General features: G+C 42.0%; 2 protein-coding genes and 1 long non-coding RNA gene across 3 annotated transcripts in view; all 3 read left to right on the forward strand.

The window, feature by feature from the left end:
• Positions 1-17,701, forward strand: part of LOC138969378 (uncharacterized) — a 114,425-nt gene that overhangs the window by 90,537 nt on the left and 6,187 nt on the right. The window lies entirely within an intron of this gene.
• LOC138969646 (protein HtrL-like) lies at positions 5,639-7,186 on the forward strand. Its single transcript, XM_070342504.1, has 2 exons — positions 5,639-5,666; positions 6,128-7,186. The coding sequence occupies exons 1-2, from the start codon at positions 5,639-5,641 to the stop codon at positions 6,985-6,987; spliced, it is 888 nt and encodes a 295-aa protein (XP_070198605.1). The 3' UTR covers positions 6,988-7,186.
• Positions 11,402-17,498, forward strand: LOC138969377 (F-box/LRR-repeat protein 21-like). The gene is made up of 2 exons (XM_070342150.1): positions 11,402-11,630; positions 14,997-17,498. Exon 2 carries the CDS (start codon positions 15,024-15,026, stop codon positions 16,545-16,547), a length of 1,524 nt encoding a protein of 507 aa, XP_070198251.1. The 5' UTR covers positions 11,402-11,630; positions 14,997-15,023; the 3' UTR covers positions 16,548-17,498.

Here is a 17,701-nt window from a genome sequence, read left to right on the forward strand (position 1 = left end):
GTCATTAATTAATTTTTAAGCCACCAAGCTGAAATGCAATACCGAACCCCGGGCTTCGTCGAAGATTACTTGACCAAAATTTCAACCAATTTGGTTGAAAAATGAGGGCGTGACAGTGCCGCCTCAACTTTCACGAAAAGCCGGATATGACGTCATCAAAGACATTTATCAAAAAAATGAAAAAAACGTTCGGGCATTTCATACCCAGGAACTCTCATGTCAAATTTCGTAAAGATCGGTCCAGTAGTTTAGTCTGAATCGCTCTACACACACACACACACAGACAGACGCACATACACCATACCCTCGTTTCGATTCCCCCTCGATGTTAAAATATTTAGTCAAAACTTGACTAAATATAAAAAGAGCGTTGAGGTGTGCAGGGCCGGACTACCGGGGGGGGGGGGGGGGGTTATGGGGGTTGCGCAATCCCCCCCCCCCCCCCCCCCCCCCTCTTCCCTAGCCTAAACATGTGGACTAAGGACTGGGTGGCCGAGTGGTTACGCACTTGCGCTCGGAAGCGAGAGGTTGCGAGTTCGACCCTGGGTCAGGGCGTTAGCAATTTTCTCCCCCCTTTCCTAACCTAGGTGGTGGGTTCAAGTGCTAGTCTTTCGGATGAGACGAAAAACCGAGGTCCCTTCGTGTACACTACATTGGGGTGTGCACGTTAAAGATCCCACGATTGACAAAAGGGTCTCTCCTGGCAAAATTGTATAGGCATAGATAAAAAAAAAATGTCCACCAAAATATCCGTGTGACTTGGAATAATAGGCCGTGAAAAGTAGGATATGCGCCGAAATGGCTGCGATCTGCTGGTCGATGTGAATGCGTGATGTATTGTGTAAAACATTCCATCTCACACGGCATAATTAGATCCCTGCGCCTTGAGTCCGAGTCTGGAGATACGCGCGCGATATAAGACTTCATATAACATAACATGTACCTCACTTATTTAAAACATTTTGTATTATTGTTTATTTTATGCCGTTTCATGCAAGGAGCGACCATTTTCCTATCTCAGAATATGACCTACCCATCAGTTTAAGGGGGGCTTGGCCCCCTGACCCCCAAAGGGGCAGAGCCCCTTGACCCCACCAGGGGGTACATCCCCCTGGACCACCACTGGCAACCCCCCCCCCCCTCCTCTTAGCCTAGTCCGGCCCTGGTGTGGTTAACCATTCAGTCAAGCGATTGCACGCTAAACTACGCCCGTGTTCATTTTACACACACACGCACACACAAAAGATGTGCTTTTTGATCTATGGATATCACAGAAAAAGTACAGGCAAGATTAAATGGATCGTGAGCTTTTCTGGCGACAGCCGTCTGACATATGAAAGCAGTAAGCATCCATTAGGAAAACCTTTTGATTGCTAAAGTAATATATTCTACAAACAACTCTGCTCATTTGCAAACTTTATGTCCTGACATTGTAGCCTGCAACTTCAAAACCACAGATATGGGCCATTCTTTCAACACACACACAAAATAAAACAATTAAAACACACAAAAAGCCTCCAAATGATATGTCTGACTGGCTGTTTCAACGTTGATATCTTTGAAGCAGCAGATGTTTCCGCCGCAAAGTGAAACTGATTCGGAAGAATAAACACACACACACACACACACACACACACACACACACACACACACACACACACACACACACACACACACACACACACATACTTTGACAGATGTTGAGGCTGGGATGACTTTATTTTCACTGAAGAAAAAAATCCAATGTCACAATAATAAAAACAAAACCTAAATGTTTCTTCCCTACAGATATGAATTATTTTTTGTACATAAACCTGATCTTCCCAGTGATGGTGATGATTTTTGGTTTGTGATATAGACACATTTCAAATCAATGTTGGATTCTTTTGGGGCTTTTTATATTTTGTAAATAAAAAAACCCCACTAAAAACAATAAAATCAGGTACCTTTTTCTATTAACAAAAACAAACAACCGGGGTTGGCGTTTGCTAGGTAGTAACCCCTCTGCATAACTTTTGGTCAAAAGTGGGGGGTGGGCGTTTGCTAGATACTGGGCGTTTGCTAGGGATTTTACGGGTACATGGTTAAATTTCCTTGTAAGATAACCCTTTTTGCCCGATTCTGGGTGTATTTGGAGCACTCGGTACTACAGTTTCTCCTCGAAGTGTTCATTTTGAATGTGATTGACTGTGAATGTGAAGGTCTCAAAAGTGTAGTCACCGTACCAACACTTAAATTCATTCAATTCCATTATCAGTCCATAATATTTCACTGGAATCTAAACAACAGAAAAAAATGATTAAAAGTGATCACTGCAAACAGCTTTTCTTTTTTTACAAACAGAGAAATGTCATAATATTGCATTGTTTACAGTTATCTGATGGGAAAATACGCAATTGTCCATTCCTATTTTCTGTAATGCGACCGAAATGAAATGAAAGGTATGTGAATGCGCATGTACGTTTTGTTTGCATATATATATATACATGTTTGCTCTGTCTCCAGTAACCACAGATAGGTGTAAAGCCCCTTGACATGCCAATGTATTCATTACTAATGGGAATTTACATCCGACAAAATCACTGAATCACTTCACAACTTAACAAGCACTGGAATACTTTCAATGTTAACAAACATAAACAACGGATGCATAGTCAAGTATCATAATAACTATCTGTGCAAATATATGAAATAAGAAAATATTGTTCAGAATTAAAATTAATATCATGTCATTTTAATGTTTTTGTGTAGAAATACTGCCTGTCAACACCGTTGTATCCCTTGCACAGACGCTGCTTCGCACCGTTGTTTGGTACATGTCCGCACCGTTGTCATCGAACTGCAGCATCAGTTCTTTCAAATTATTTTAAAACAACTTAGACGCAACTTAGGGTCACAACACTTGACGACCTGTTTAAATAGACATTAAAGTGCGATTTAAAACATACTCTTTTATTCCACAAAGAATCAGTACGGAGAAACGACCATCAAAACGGAAAAAAATCGGGACAGAAAGACAAACAAGTCGCATAAGGCGAAAATACAATATTTAGTCAAGTAGCTGTCGAACTCACAGAATGAAACTGAACGCAATGCCATTTTTCAGCAAGACCGTATACTCGTAGCATCGTCAGTCCACCGCTCATGGCAAAGGCAGTGAAATTGACAAGAAGAGCGGGGTAGTAGTTGCGCTAAGAAGGATAGCACGCTTTTCTGTACCTCTCTTTGTTTTAACTTTCTGAGCGTGTTTTTAATCCAAACATATCATATCTATATGTTTTTGGAATCAGGAACCGACAAGGAATAAGATGAAAGTGTTTTTAAATTGATTTGGACAATTTAATTTTGATAATAATTTTTATATATTTAATTTTCAGAGCTTGTTTTTAATCCGAATATAACATATTTATATGTTTTTGGAATCAGCAAATGATGGAGAATAAGATAAACGTAAATTTGGATCGTTTTATAAATTTTTATTTTTTTTTACAATTTTCAGATTTTTAATGACCAAAGTCATTAATTAATTTTTAAGCCACCAAGCTGAAATGCAATACCGAAGTCCGGGCTTCGTCGAAGATTACTTGACCAAAATTTCAACCAATTTGGTTGAAAAATGAGGGCGTGACAGTGCCGCCTCAACTTTCACGAAAAGCCGGATATGACGTCATCAAAGACATTTATCAAAAAAATGAAAAAAACGTTCGGGGATTTCCTACCCAGGAACTCTCATGTCAAATTTCATAAAGATCGGTCCAGTAGTTTAGTCTGAATCGCTCTACACACACACACAGACACACACACACACGCACACACGCACACACGCACATACACCACGACCCTCGTTTCGATTCCCCCTCGATGTTAAAGTATTTAGTCAAAACGTGACTAAATATAAAAACGGCGTTTGACTAGTTGTATGTTAGATAATCTGCATGAAACAACCTAACGGTTGGTGTAATATATGAGCCTAATGTTTCATACGCTTGCTTAAAGTAAAATCAGACTTATAAACGCCAAACTGACCTCAAACGAGAACACTTTCCAAACACCCGATCGGAATCGCCACCGGATGCACGCGGCGAAGCGAGTACGCACCGTTGGCGTTTCCGGCGATTCTCCGACGTGTAAAACCATCCTGACGTGAACACATACCAAAAGTCAACACCCTGACTGCTCCCTGTGCTGAGCTGACGTTTTTTGATGAATTAATTTCTTCAACAAAATTAATTTATGAAACAAAGGGCCCACTTCTGTTGATTTTAGGTACGTGTCGAAGTAAAGGATGGTCTTATTGTACGAAAACGCCTGGCCAGATCTGAGACTAGGAGCCAAACTTGTTTTGTTTTTTAAATTGTTTGGCTCCTAGTCTCCTTCGCGTAATACGAGAAGGAGTGCGCCTCAGTTAAACATACGCGGCTATAACCACTGCTGAAAGATTTTTTTTTTCGTGTAAACCTCCAAACCTGACACCAAAATATATCTTTTTGACCTCGAACACACCAAGAAATCCAAAAGAGATAGACTTCCAAAATGTCAACACCATCCAAGAGTCAAAACCGGCCAAATCGTGATCTTTGTCACTGCTGGCTGCAATCGGCACAGAATATTAATGTGTACACTATTGAAAATGCAAATTGTCATGCAACGGAACAGGTTGTTGTTTTTGTTGTTTTGCCAATTTGGATTTGTAGGTTTGTGTCTATTTTAATTTCTAAATGAAAAGCATGTTTCACGCACAAAGTGTGTGTGTTTGTTTGTGTGTGTGTGTGTGTGTTGTGTGCGCGCGCGCGTGGGTGTGCGTGTTGTGTGCCGGTGTAACACGAGAAAATTACTCCCACGAGATTTTTACTCCGGAATAAAAATTTCGTACGATAATGTTACTCCCTTTACGAAAATAGTACTCCCCCATTACACGAAAAAATTACTCCCCACGACAGGTGAGTTCCGAGTAAACATTTCGTACAAAAATGTTACTCCCCTGACGAATGAATAACGAATAAATTACTTCACACGAGCAATTTAACTTCCCATGCCAGGTGTACGAAATTTTTACTCCCTTGTCCCCTGTTAGTCTTGGTGGTGGAAGGAGTGGAGGGAGGCTAGCGCGACATTCGTTTGCGCGAGATCACATAATTATTGGCATTATCCCTTCGCCCGCATCCCATTTTTTCGTACGAGATTTTTACTGGAAGTAAAAAAAATGGGGAGTAAAACTTTCGTGGAGGGAGTAATTTTTTCGTGCCTTGGTGAGTTATTTTCTCGTACGAAAGGTGTACTCGGAGTAAAAGTTTCGTACGAAATTTGTACTCCGGAGTAAATTTTTCGTGGAGTAAAAATTTCGTGTTTTTGTGTGCCTGTCCCTGTCTGTGTGTTTTGTATGTCTGCGTGTCTATCTGTCCGTGTAAAAAGCGTCAGGTGTGCTGAGTGTCCGTGACAGAGATAAGACCATGCCGTTGCATTCTCTTGACGTGTCCGCTTTACTGATCGTTCCTTTGCCCTCAATAGCAATTTTCTGGCCAAGTCATCTCAATTAGGTACCATTCATACAGTGTACACTTCGACATAAAGGGTGACTTAACACGCAATGTCACATACGAGAGAAAACTGCTCAGAAATACATTACATAGGCCTGTGCATGTATATTCTGGCTGGCCTGTTCGGAGGTAGGTCAGTTGTTGCTTCAGACAGACAGACAGACAGACAGACAGACAGACAGATAGAAACAGAGACAGAGAAAGACAAAGAAGGCACTGAGAGCGACAACTACAAAAGGTATCATTTCTTTTTAGTAATGTACTAAAAACTTGACAAACACAAGCACATTGTCTCACAACCACCCTGCTTCCAACTTATCCACAGTGCTTCAGATCAACCAAGTCCTTTCTCAATGTGAATGTGTCTCAAAACGTGTCTTCTCTGCCGTGTCGATGTGTCTTGGAACATGTCTTTCGCTGTGCCATTGTGTCTCAGAATATAAGTCTCTCCCTGTAGAATTTTATCTCGAAACGTATGGGGCCCTGTGTCACTGTGCCTCAGATCTCCCCATGCCAATATGCCTCAGAACATTAAGTCGTTCCCTGTAAGTAAGTAACGCATAACTTGCGTTGCACACCGTCTTCCGCAGCTGACGTGCTTCCTGTTGCAGCTCCAGCACACGGAGAAGATGTGTCAGCGGCAGAAAGCAATGCTACTTTCGTCACTTCACTGTACGACATCGGGCGGGAGCGGTGGCCCCATTTTTCACGCAGCTACGACAGTTACCTGCGGCGCTTCAGTCATCTGCTGGCGGTAGAGATCCCCCTCGTGGTATTTGGAGAACGGAGCCTCAAACCCCTCGTGATGCAGCATAGGAAGGGCATGACGTCACCGACACGTTTCGTGACTCGTCCTTTCTCACTTCTTCCGACGTGGCGTCACCGACTGCGCGTGGAGTGCGTGTTTGACAGCCGCGCGTTCCGTGAGGATAACGACAAGCTGGAACACCCCGAGACCTTCTCTGCTGACTATCTCCTGCTGATGCACAGCAAGTTGCCACTCCTGCGACACGTCATGGACCGCAACCCCTTCAACACCTCGCACTTCTTCTGGATCGACGCTGGCTACGCTGCTGTCAGTGATGATGACACGATCAGTGACGTCAAGAAGGTGAACATCCCGCCAGGCAAGCAGTGGCGACCCGAGTCACTGCTGTCTCTGTCCCACGCCGTGACCTACATCCAGCTGAACGAGCCTGCCCAATATGTTAACGTGACCCAGTTACATAAAAGACGCCTATCACCAGCGATGGCAGGGGGATTTTTCGGGGGAGCACAGAAAGTGATGACGTATTATGCCGCTCTGTACAACAAGTGTCTGCTGAAGCAACTGACGGAGGGGGAGCTGATGGAGGATCAAGGTACAGCATTACAAGTGTACTTTGAACACCCCTCCATGTTTAACCTGGTCAAGGGAGACTGGTTTGATGCCTATCGACTCTTTCAGTGACACCATGTTTAGAATATGTGACTTGAACCGGCTGAACGTCACCAGCAAGAGTCGAAACTGAGCCGTTGCTGAAATACCTCCATGTAACAGTGTGCTGAACGTACAAAAAACCGTACTAATTGACGTCATTATATAAAGAAAGTCCTCCACGTTTATCAACACTTCTTTCGTCGATACCACTGAATGACTGGACACCGTGTACGCCACTGATCTCTGTTTCAAGATACCACTGAATGACTGGACACCGTGTACGGCACTGATCTCTGTTTCAAGATACCACTGAATGACTGGACACCGTGTACGGCACTGATCTCTGTTTCAAGATACCACTGAATGACTGGACACCGTGTACGCCACTGATCTCTGTTTCAAGATACCACTGAATGACTGGACACCGTGTACGCCACTGATCTCTGTTTCAAGATACCACTGAATGACTGGACACCGTGTACGCCACTGATCTCTGTTTCAAGATACCACTGAATGACTGGACACCGTGTACGCCACTGATCTCTGTTTCAAGATACCACTGAATGACTGGACACCGTGTACGCCACTCATCTCTGTTTCAAGATACCACTGAATGACTGGACACCGTGTACGCCACTCATCTCTGTTTCAAGATACCACTGAATGACTGGACACCGTGTACGCCACTGATCTCTGTTTCAAGATACCACTGAATGACTGGACACCGTATACGCCACTGATCTCTGTTTCAAGATACCACTGAATGACTGGACACCGTGTGCGCCACTGATCTCTGTTTCAAGAAATCCAAACCAGATAGACTGCTATAAACGATCCAAAATCAAGAATCAAAAATATAGAAATGTTAGTTTATGGAATGTTTGATTATAGAAAAAAACCATTCCTTCACAAGACACTTGAACTTCGACCTAATGGTCAGTCGCATCTAATACATGTGTGATGGGGCGAAGTGAAGAAGGGGTGCTCAGGCAGGAAGCATTGAATAAAAATTTAAACAGGTCGCGTAAGGCGAAATTACTACATTTAGTCAAGCTGTGGAACTCACAGAATGAAATTGAACGTAGTCCGCCGCTAGTGCAAAAGGCAGTGAAAGTGACGAGCCTGTTTGGCGCGGTAGCGGTTGCGCTGTGCTTCATAGCACGCTTCACTGTACCTCTCTTCGTTTTAACTTTCTGAGCGTGTTTTTAATCCAAACATATCATATCTATATGTTTTTGGAATCAGGAACCGACAAGGAATAAGATGAAAGTGTTTTTAAATTGATTTCGAAAATTTAATTTTGATCATAATTTTTAATTTTTTTAATTTTCAGAGCTTGTTTTTAATCCAAATACAGTATAACATATTTATATGATTTTGGAATCAGAAAACTATGAAGAATAAGATGAACGTAAATTTGGATCGTTTTATAAAAAAAATATTTTTTTACAATTTTCAGATTTTTAATGACCAAAGTCATTTATTAATTTTTAAGCCACCAAGCTGAAATGCAATACCGAAGTCCGGCCTTCGTCGAAGATTGCTTGGCCAAACTTTTAATCAATTTGATTGAAAAATGAGGGTGTGACAGTGCCGCCTCAACTTTTACAAAAAGCCGGATATGACGTAATCAAAGACATTTATCGAAAAAAAGAAAAAAACGTCCGGGGATATCATACCCAGGAACTCTCATGTCAAATTTCATAAAGATCGGTCTAGTAGTTTACTCTGAATCGCTCTACACACACACACACACGCACACACACACACACACATACACCATGACCCTCGTCTCGATTCCTCCTCTATGTTAAAACATTTAGTCAAAACTTGACTAAATGTAAAAACGCCAAGTCAGGGGTTGCAGTAACGTGACTTTTATTTTAAAGACACCAGAAGGCAGGCAGTGTCTGATGACACATGGGCATAACAAGTGTAAACGCACCATTCATACCAATGCAATCTAACCATACACACATTCCACAATAAACCTACACTATCAAGAGAACAGAGAGGGGGGGGGGGGGGGGTGGAGAGAGAGCGAGTGGGAGACTGACGGCTTACTAGTGCCAAAACCTAGGGTTACCATTTTTACGTGAAAATTAGTAATTAACACTGTATGGGGATTTCCTACCCAGGAACTCTCATGTCAAATTTCATAAAGATCGGTCCAGTAGTTTAGTCTGAATCGCTCTACACACACACACACACACACACACACACACGCACAGACAGACAGACACACATACACCACGACCCTCGTCTCGATTCCCCCTCGATGTTAAAATATTTAGTCAAAACTTGACTAAATATAACAAGTCGCGTAAGGCGAAAATACAATATTTAGTCAAGTAGCTGTCGAACTCACAGAATGAAACTGAACGCAGCAAGACCGTATACTCGTAGCATCGTCACTCCACCGCCCGTGGCAAAGGCAGTGCACGTGGAATTGACAAGAAGAGCGGGGTATTCGTTGCGCTGAGAAGGATAGCACGCTTTTCTGTACCTCTCTTCGTTTTAACTTTCTGAGCGTGTTTTTAATCCAAACATATCATATCTATATATTTTTGGAATCAGGAACCGACAAGGAATAAGATGAAAGTGTTTTTAAATTGATTTCGAAAAAAAAATTTTGATAATAATTTTTATATATTTAATTGTCAGAGCTTGTTTTTAATCCGAATATAACATATTTATATGTTTTTGGAATCAGCAAATGATGGAGAATAAGATAAACGTAAATTTGGATCGTTTTATAAATTTTTAATTTTTTTTACAATTTTCAGATTTTTAATGACCAAAGTCATTAATTAATTTTTAAGCCTCCACGCTGAAATGCAATACCGAACCCCGGGCTTCGTCGAAGAGTACTTGACCAAAATTTGAACCAATTTGGTTGAAAAATGAGGGCGTGACAGTGCCGCCTCAACTTTCACGAAAAGCCGGATATGACGTCATCAAAGACATTTATCAAAAAAATGAAAAAAACGTTCGGGGATTTCATACCCAGGAACTCTCATGTCAAATTTCATAAAGATCGGTCCAGTAGTTTAGTCTGAATCGCTCTACACACACACACACACACACAGACACACGCACATACACCACGACCCTCGTTTCGATTCCCCCTCGATGTTAAAATATTTAGTCAAAACTTGACTAAATATAAAAAAGGGCATCAAAACGCGCCTTGGGGCTTCTGAAAAGATTTACATCAACATCTCTTGGCCTCATGTCATACTTGGGCTCCGCAACACTCAGTGCTAGGCCGCGGGACTCAGTGATAGATGGACAACTTCAGTTCTGAACTGACTTGTTTGGGGACAGAATTTATTTGATTGTGCTTTTCACGGATGTTCAGTTTTGTTCAGTTACAGCTGTCCTGGTTTTTTTGTTATATTTAGTCAAGTTTTGACTAAATATTTTAACATCGAGGGGGAATCGAAACGAGGGTCGTGGTGTATGTGCGTGTGTGCGTGCGTGTGTGCGTGTGTGTGTGTGTGTGTAGAGCGATTCAGACTAAACTACTGGACCGATCTTTATGAAATTTGACATGAGAGTTCCTGGGTAGGAAATCCCCGAACGTTTTTTTCATTTTTTTGATAAATGTCTTTGATGACGTCATATCCGGCTTTTCGTGAAAGTTGAGGCGGCACTGTCACGCCCTCATTTTTCAACCAAATTGGTTCAAATTTTGGTCAAGTAATCTTCGACAAAGCCCGGACTTTGGTATTGCATTTCAGCTTGGTGGCTTAAAAATTAATTAATGACTTTGGTCATTAAAAATCTGAAAATTGTAAAAAAAAATAAAAATTTATAAAACGATCCAAATTTACGTTTATCTTATTCTCCATCATTTGCTGATTCCAAAAACATATAAATATGTTATATTCGGATTAAAAACAAGCTCTGAAAATTAAATATATAAAAATTATTATCAAAATTAAATTGTCCAAATCAATTTAAAAACACTTTCATCTTATTCCTTGTCGGTTCCTGAAATGTTTGGATTAAAAACACGCTCAGAAAGTTAAAACAAAGAGAGGTACAGAAAAGCGTGCTATCCTTCTTAGCGCAACTACTACCCCGCTCTTCTTGTCAATTTCACTGCCTTTGCCATGAGCGGTGGACTGACGATGCTACGAGTATACGGTCTTGCTGAAAAATGGCATTGCGTTCAGTTTCATTCTGTGAGTTCGACAGCTACTTGACTAAATATTGTATTTTCGCCTTACGCGACTTGTTGACTTTTAAGTCGAGAACTTTGCTTTTGTGAATTTTATTTTTCGGCGAGGGTGTCTGTTTCAAGTTTCGCCGCTGTTCCACGTTACACCGGCCACCTCATGTAAAATCAAACGGTTTGCTGGACTTGATATGGCAGGGGAATGAATGGCCTTTAAAGTACTACAATTGGTTTTAAGCTAAATGACCTTATCACAAATATTTGCACTCAAACGCATCTGCCTAGTTTTTTCGTTCGTTTTACTGAGCCCGGGAAGCATCATGTCCGCATCGCGGCAACAAGGGGCAGCACTCTTGCCGTCGTGGTCTGCGAGTTATTTTTAGGCCTTGACTCATCCAGGGGAAGTTACTCCACATTGTTTACCGAGCATCGGATCGGAGACACGGGTGTGGTTGATCGAATGTTTTGATACTTTCTCCGTTGGTAACAGGTAAGTGTCTCATTGCATTGTGTCATGTTTATTGGTACCTTTGTCTGCGTCTCTAGTTAAATGCTTGTGTGATTAGAAACCAAGCAACTGCAGCTCCGTAAGATTGTTATCAATCACTGGAGATGGGCTTGCGCAATTTCCACTTGAAACTGAAACTGAAAGATCGAAACGCAACATAAACACAATTTCCAAGTCCAACTTTAATAATCTATTGATCCATGAATATGTTATATTAAGCACGTTTACAGACCCGATCACGAGAAAAATAATGTGCATTCTCTCTCTCTCTCTCTCTCTCTCTCTCTCTCTCTCTCTCTCTCTCTCTCTCTCTCTCTCTCTCTCTCTCACAATCAATTATTTCACCCTAACCCGTCTGGATTTAGAGCTCATCACTCCTGTCACACTGCCTTAGTCTCTCTTGTTGATCAGTGGTTGGAAAAGATCAACGATAATGAATTTTGTGGAGCTGTTTTTGTAGATTTTGCCAAAGCTTTTGATGTAATTGACCACAAGTTGTTACTGAGGAAACTCACATTGTATGGACTCGGGATTGATTCTGTTGAACTTATAACTTCTTTTCTTAGTGACAGACAACAAGGATATATATACGCAAACGCCTCAGCATCAAGTATGCAGGATGTACGATATGGCGTACCACAAAGGTCAGTTTTAGGCCCTCTCCTCTTCTCTATATACATAATTGATAAATGACCTTCCCCTTCACATTGAGAATTTATGTGAACTTTTTGCAGATGACACAACCATACATTCTAGTAACACCAATTTAAGTCGTTTATCAGAATCACTGCAAGAAAGTTTAAACCAGTTGAGTGAATGGACTGACCTAAATCACATGTCCCTTAACCCAAAAAAGCATGATAATAACAACTGGGTAAAAACGCCAGAACATAACCTCAATATTTCACGATAAACTTGTTGAAAAAGTCGACCATCAAAAGTTTTGGGAGTGACCATTGATAACAACCTGTCTTGGTCACACCACATCAAACAACTGTCTAAACAAGTGTCCAAGAAGGGACTCGGCAAGTGAAAATTCATTCAAACCACTAATTAGATTAAATAAACGAGCGCTTAAAGTAGTCTTATTAAAGAAAACAACCCTATCTGAGGTAGACTACATGAACTTAGGCATTCTTCCTCTGAAGACAAGGCTAAGTTATAATAAAGGTACCCTTATGCATAACATTATTCATGGATGTGTACCTCAAACCATATTTTCCAAATTCACGTTATAAACTTCACGCCAATTTATGAGACTGAACATGCCTCTGTCTAGGATTGACCTATTCAAATCTAGTTTAGTCTATTCAGGTAGCAGTCTCTGGAACACTCTTCCGTCAATCCTACGGCAAACTAGCAGCACAAACGTTTTTAAGACCAGATATACGTCTTATCTCATGAAGTCTAAATAAACATCTGTTGTCGCTAGAATGGTTGTCGATGCTTTTTAACAATGCATTATTATTTTCATATACATAATTATGTCAATGGGCATGGCATTTACAGCGTTGTTGCGTCAGTGCAATCTACTCTATAATTCTTAACTCATGTCAAATGAACTTACATTTTTCATTTAAGCAATGTATTGTATGTAAATTGATGATATGTTCTTACTTTCATTTTTATATTTAGTCAAGTTTTGACTAAATATTTTAACATCGAGGGGGAATCGAAACGAGGGTCGTGGTGTATGTGCGTGTGTGTGTGCGTGTGTGCGTGTGTGTGTGTGTGTGTGTGTGTGTGTGTGTGTAGAGCGATTCAGACTAAACTACTGGACCGATCTTTATGAAATTTGACATGAGAGTTCCTGGGTATGAAATCCCCGAACGTTTTTTTCATTTTTTTGATAAATGTCTTTGATGACGTCATATCCGGCTTTTCGTGAAAGTTGAGGCGGCACTGTCACGCCCTCATTTTTCAACCAAATTGGTTGAAATTTTGGTCAAGTACTCTTCAACGAAGCCCGGGGTTCGGTATTGCATTTCAGCTTGGTGGCTTAAAAATTAATTAATGACTTTGGTCATTAAAAATCTGAAAATTGTAAAAAAAAATAAAAATTTATAAAACGATCCAAATTTACGTTTATCTTATTCTCCATCATTTGCTGATTCCAAAAACATATAAATATGTTATATTCGGATTAAAAACAAGCTCTGAAAATTAAATATATAAAAATTATTATCAAATTTTTTTTTTTGAAATCAATTTAAAAACACTTTCATCTTATTCCTTGTCCGTTCCTGATTCCAAAAATATATAGATATGATATGTTTGGATTAAAAACACGCTCAGAAAGTTAAAACAAAGAGAGGTACAGAAAAGCGTGCTATCCTTCTCAGCGCAACGAATACCCCGCTCTTCTTGTCAATTCCACGTGCACTGCCTTTGCCACGGGCGGTGGAGTGACGATGCTACGAGTATACGGTCTTGCTGCGTTGCGTTGCGTTCAGTTTCATTCTGTGAGTTCGACAGCTACTTGACTAAATATTGTATTTTCGCCTTACGCGACTTGTTTTATTATAATCATGTGGCAGTTTTCTTTACTTGTTTATTCTTTAGCCATTTTAGACTAGTCCCTCTTTAGGGCAAGGGCCAGATGTGAAAAAGCAGATCACTGCTTACTCTATTACCCTCATTAAATAAAGAATTGTTCTTGCTCTCTCTCTCTCTCTCTTTCTCTCTCTCTCTCTCTCTCTCTCTCTCTCTCTCTCTCTCTCTCTCTCTCTCTCTGAGTCGATCTCTCTCCACCCTCTCTCTCTCTCTCTCTCTCTCTCTCTCTCTCTCTCTCTCTCTCTCTCTCTCTCTCTCTTTTGATTGAGAATTGTACTTAAAATGACAATTATTTTTCAAATTTGTATAGATCTGTATATATAATATATGTACAGTTAATGAGTTATAATGTGTTAAGTTTGCTTTGATAGTTCTTTGATTGTACATATATACGTATTGTTTTCTGTTCCTGTTGACCCTATCTTAGGGCGAGGGCTGGATGTAAAAAAACATATCCTGTATTTTTGCTTGTATCTCTTACCCTCGATTATGAAGATTTTGTCTTGTCTTGTCTCTCTCTCTCTAGAGAGAGAGTTCTGAGTTCTCTAGAATAAACTGGGAACAAAAATATTAAATGTTCAGTGTACGCTCTCTTGATTTGATTTGATAATGTGTGTGTTTTTGTTTCTAGAAGAAAACTCTACTCAGATAAATCACAGCATGTACACGCAGTCATACTCTCATACATACACCACACATGCGAACACACACTCACTTCAACTGCTGTTGTGTTACTGTTACTGTTAGCTGATGAAATGTACATATTTTAGTACATTTAACTGATTTGGTTTGCAGTTGAGGTTACAAGCCCCTGTCCTGAGGATGGCAGAGTGCAGAGGAGAGACGCTGGAGACAGACACCTGTGGCACCTTCTCTGAGAGTCAAAGGGGGGATCCTGGAAACGTTGGTGCGTCTTTGGGATCGCACATGGGAGGTGACCTGGGAGAGGGAGAGGGGGGAGAAGGCTGTGACTATGACTTCAGTTACCTCCCTGAGCCGGTGTGGGTGAAAGTGATGGAGTACCTTCCCCTGTCTGACCAGTACCATGTCTCAGTGACATGTCGTGTCCTGTATGACGTTTTCAATCACCCAAGCAACTGGAAGTCCGCACGCCTCGAGGTGGTTGGAGGGGAGCATAACTTTAAACTGATGAAGTCCTTCATGGCTGACAGGTTCAGAATTATTGTGGAGAAGTTTGGTCATTATTTTCAGCATCTGACGGTGACAGTGCAAGGCCACCTGGTGGCCATGGAGGATAGCGTGCGGAACATCGTGACCCAGTTGTCGGACGTGTGTCGCCTGGAACACCTGGTGCTGGAGGTGGGAATGCTGACGTCGGACTTCCACCTGGCGGGGCTGCGACCTGTGCGACAGGACCTGCACAACATCCTGCTGCTGGTCACCAAGGCATTCCGCCTGAAGAAGCTGGAGGTGGTGTCATGGCCCATGTTTCCCGAGCTGTTTGAGAAGGCGGACATGAACGTGTTTGAGGCGATGAAGGCAAACGCCAAGCTGGCAGGGCTGCAGTGGCTGAGCCTGTTCTGGATGAAGAACAAGCAGTGGTCACAGCGCTCCCCCCTGCTGCCCTCCCCCACCTATACCAGGGGCCTGGTGGCACACTTTACCTCCTTGCAGCACCTGGCGCTGAGGTCCCCCATGCTGAGCGACGAGTTACTGAAGGAACTGGCAGCCCCCTCGCGCTGCAGGCTGCTCACCCTGCGCGTCTTGCTGCAGTACTCGGCTGGCGCCGACGCTTACGACCACCTGCCCAATCTCCTGGCCGCATCGTGGCTGTCCCTGCGAGAGAGGAGCCCTGCACTGGAGGTGGAGTTTGCCATCATGTCTCGCATCTCTGACATCGTGCTGGAAGCCATGCTGATGCCTGAGGTGCCCCTGACCACATTCCGCGTCCTGAAGTACGCACGCTGCTCCTCCGCCCTCCTCCTTACACTGTCTGAGAGGTACAGACCCACACTGCGGTCCTTCCTGTGCTACAGCGACCCCACGGACTGTGGAGAGGCATTGGTGAGACTGGCCGAGCGCTGCACAGGACTGGATACGCTGGTGTTTCACGGCATTGTCCACTGCACTGCCTTGCTGACCATCACACAGTCACGTCCGCACTGGAAGGACTTTGAGTTTGATGAGAAGTGCATTGTGATGGAGCCAAAGGATGATGAGTTTGACGAGGATACGGTGATTGGACGTAGTAACGATGGAGACCTGGTTCAGGTGAGACTGGTTCGTTTTCATGGCCACCAGTCAGAGTCAGAGCGAGAACAACAGCTGAATGCACTGAAAGCAGAGGTGTCTGGGAGAATGGATCACGCCTGGCGACCACTGTAACGACACCACAGGATTTATAAAAATATATATATGTTTATTGTCCTTGTTGATTAGGAATGCAATATATTTGTCATCCGCTGTTAATCTTGTGCAACCCATGATAATGTTCATCTTTTATTGGAATCATGACTGTGATTGTGTGCCGCTCGTGAAGTGATAACATTGGATTTGGCTTGTTACTGCAGACTTCTTTTTTAACTACATGTACCACACACTGACGCAGGGTTTTGTTTGCTATTGTCTGATTGATCAGACTAAGATTCCTCACTAAATTAGTGTTGATATCACTGCATGATGCTTCTGTGCTCTTAATTGCTAAAAATCATCCTCAGTGTAATTTTTGCCTCAATTTGACTTTGTGATGTGACACACAGTTTCATTTTGCCAAATCATAATACATGCAGCAGTTACGATTCACAACATCATTACCACTACCAGACATTTTATTATAATGTGTTTATTTTTACTACCGTTCTTCCCGCAGTGGGGCACTGCGGTTATGAAATTAAAGGCCCCTCCTGTTTTTGGAACCGCAGGAGCTTTCTAGTTTGCTGTTTGGTAGATTTTTGGTTCCTCTTTCCTGTCATGCTCTCTTTTTCTTCATGAACTCTTTTCTTTTTTCTGCCTTCTTGCTCATTCACCTGTATTTTTTCAAAAAATCTCTTCTCTTGCCGCTTGTCTCGCGATTCATGTATAGTTTAATCTGTTAGTGTTCTGATGTAAGTCCAGCAGTAGATAGGTTAAGCCTATTTTAACATACTGGAAACTGGTAATCTTCCAGTAGGTATTAATTTAGTTTTACTAAAGCCTGCTGGGACACAAGTAATGGGTTAGTGCATTTGTAAACAGGAATCGCTTGACAAGTGGCCCCCTTCATCCCCCCCTTCCTCGTCCTGATATGGCTCTGCGTAGTCGGCTGGACGTTAAGCAACAAATAAACAAACAAATTACTACCGTTCTACACATTCTGTACGATCTGACATAAAGTTAGAAATATTTGAAGGTTTCTGTGAAAACAGCGTGCCTCAGATCTGGCCAGGCTTTTACATGGGATAAGACCATCCCTCCACTTGGTCACATACCTTTTACATGGGATAAGACCATCCGTCCACTTGGTCACATACCTTTTACATGGGATAAGACCATCCCTCCAC

This window comes from Littorina saxatilis, linkage group LG6 (genome assembly GCF_037325665.1).
Source record: "Littorina saxatilis isolate snail1 linkage group LG6, US_GU_Lsax_2.0, whole genome shotgun sequence".
Lineage (NCBI taxonomy): Eukaryota > Metazoa > Mollusca > Gastropoda > Littorinimorpha > Littorinidae > Littorina > Littorina saxatilis.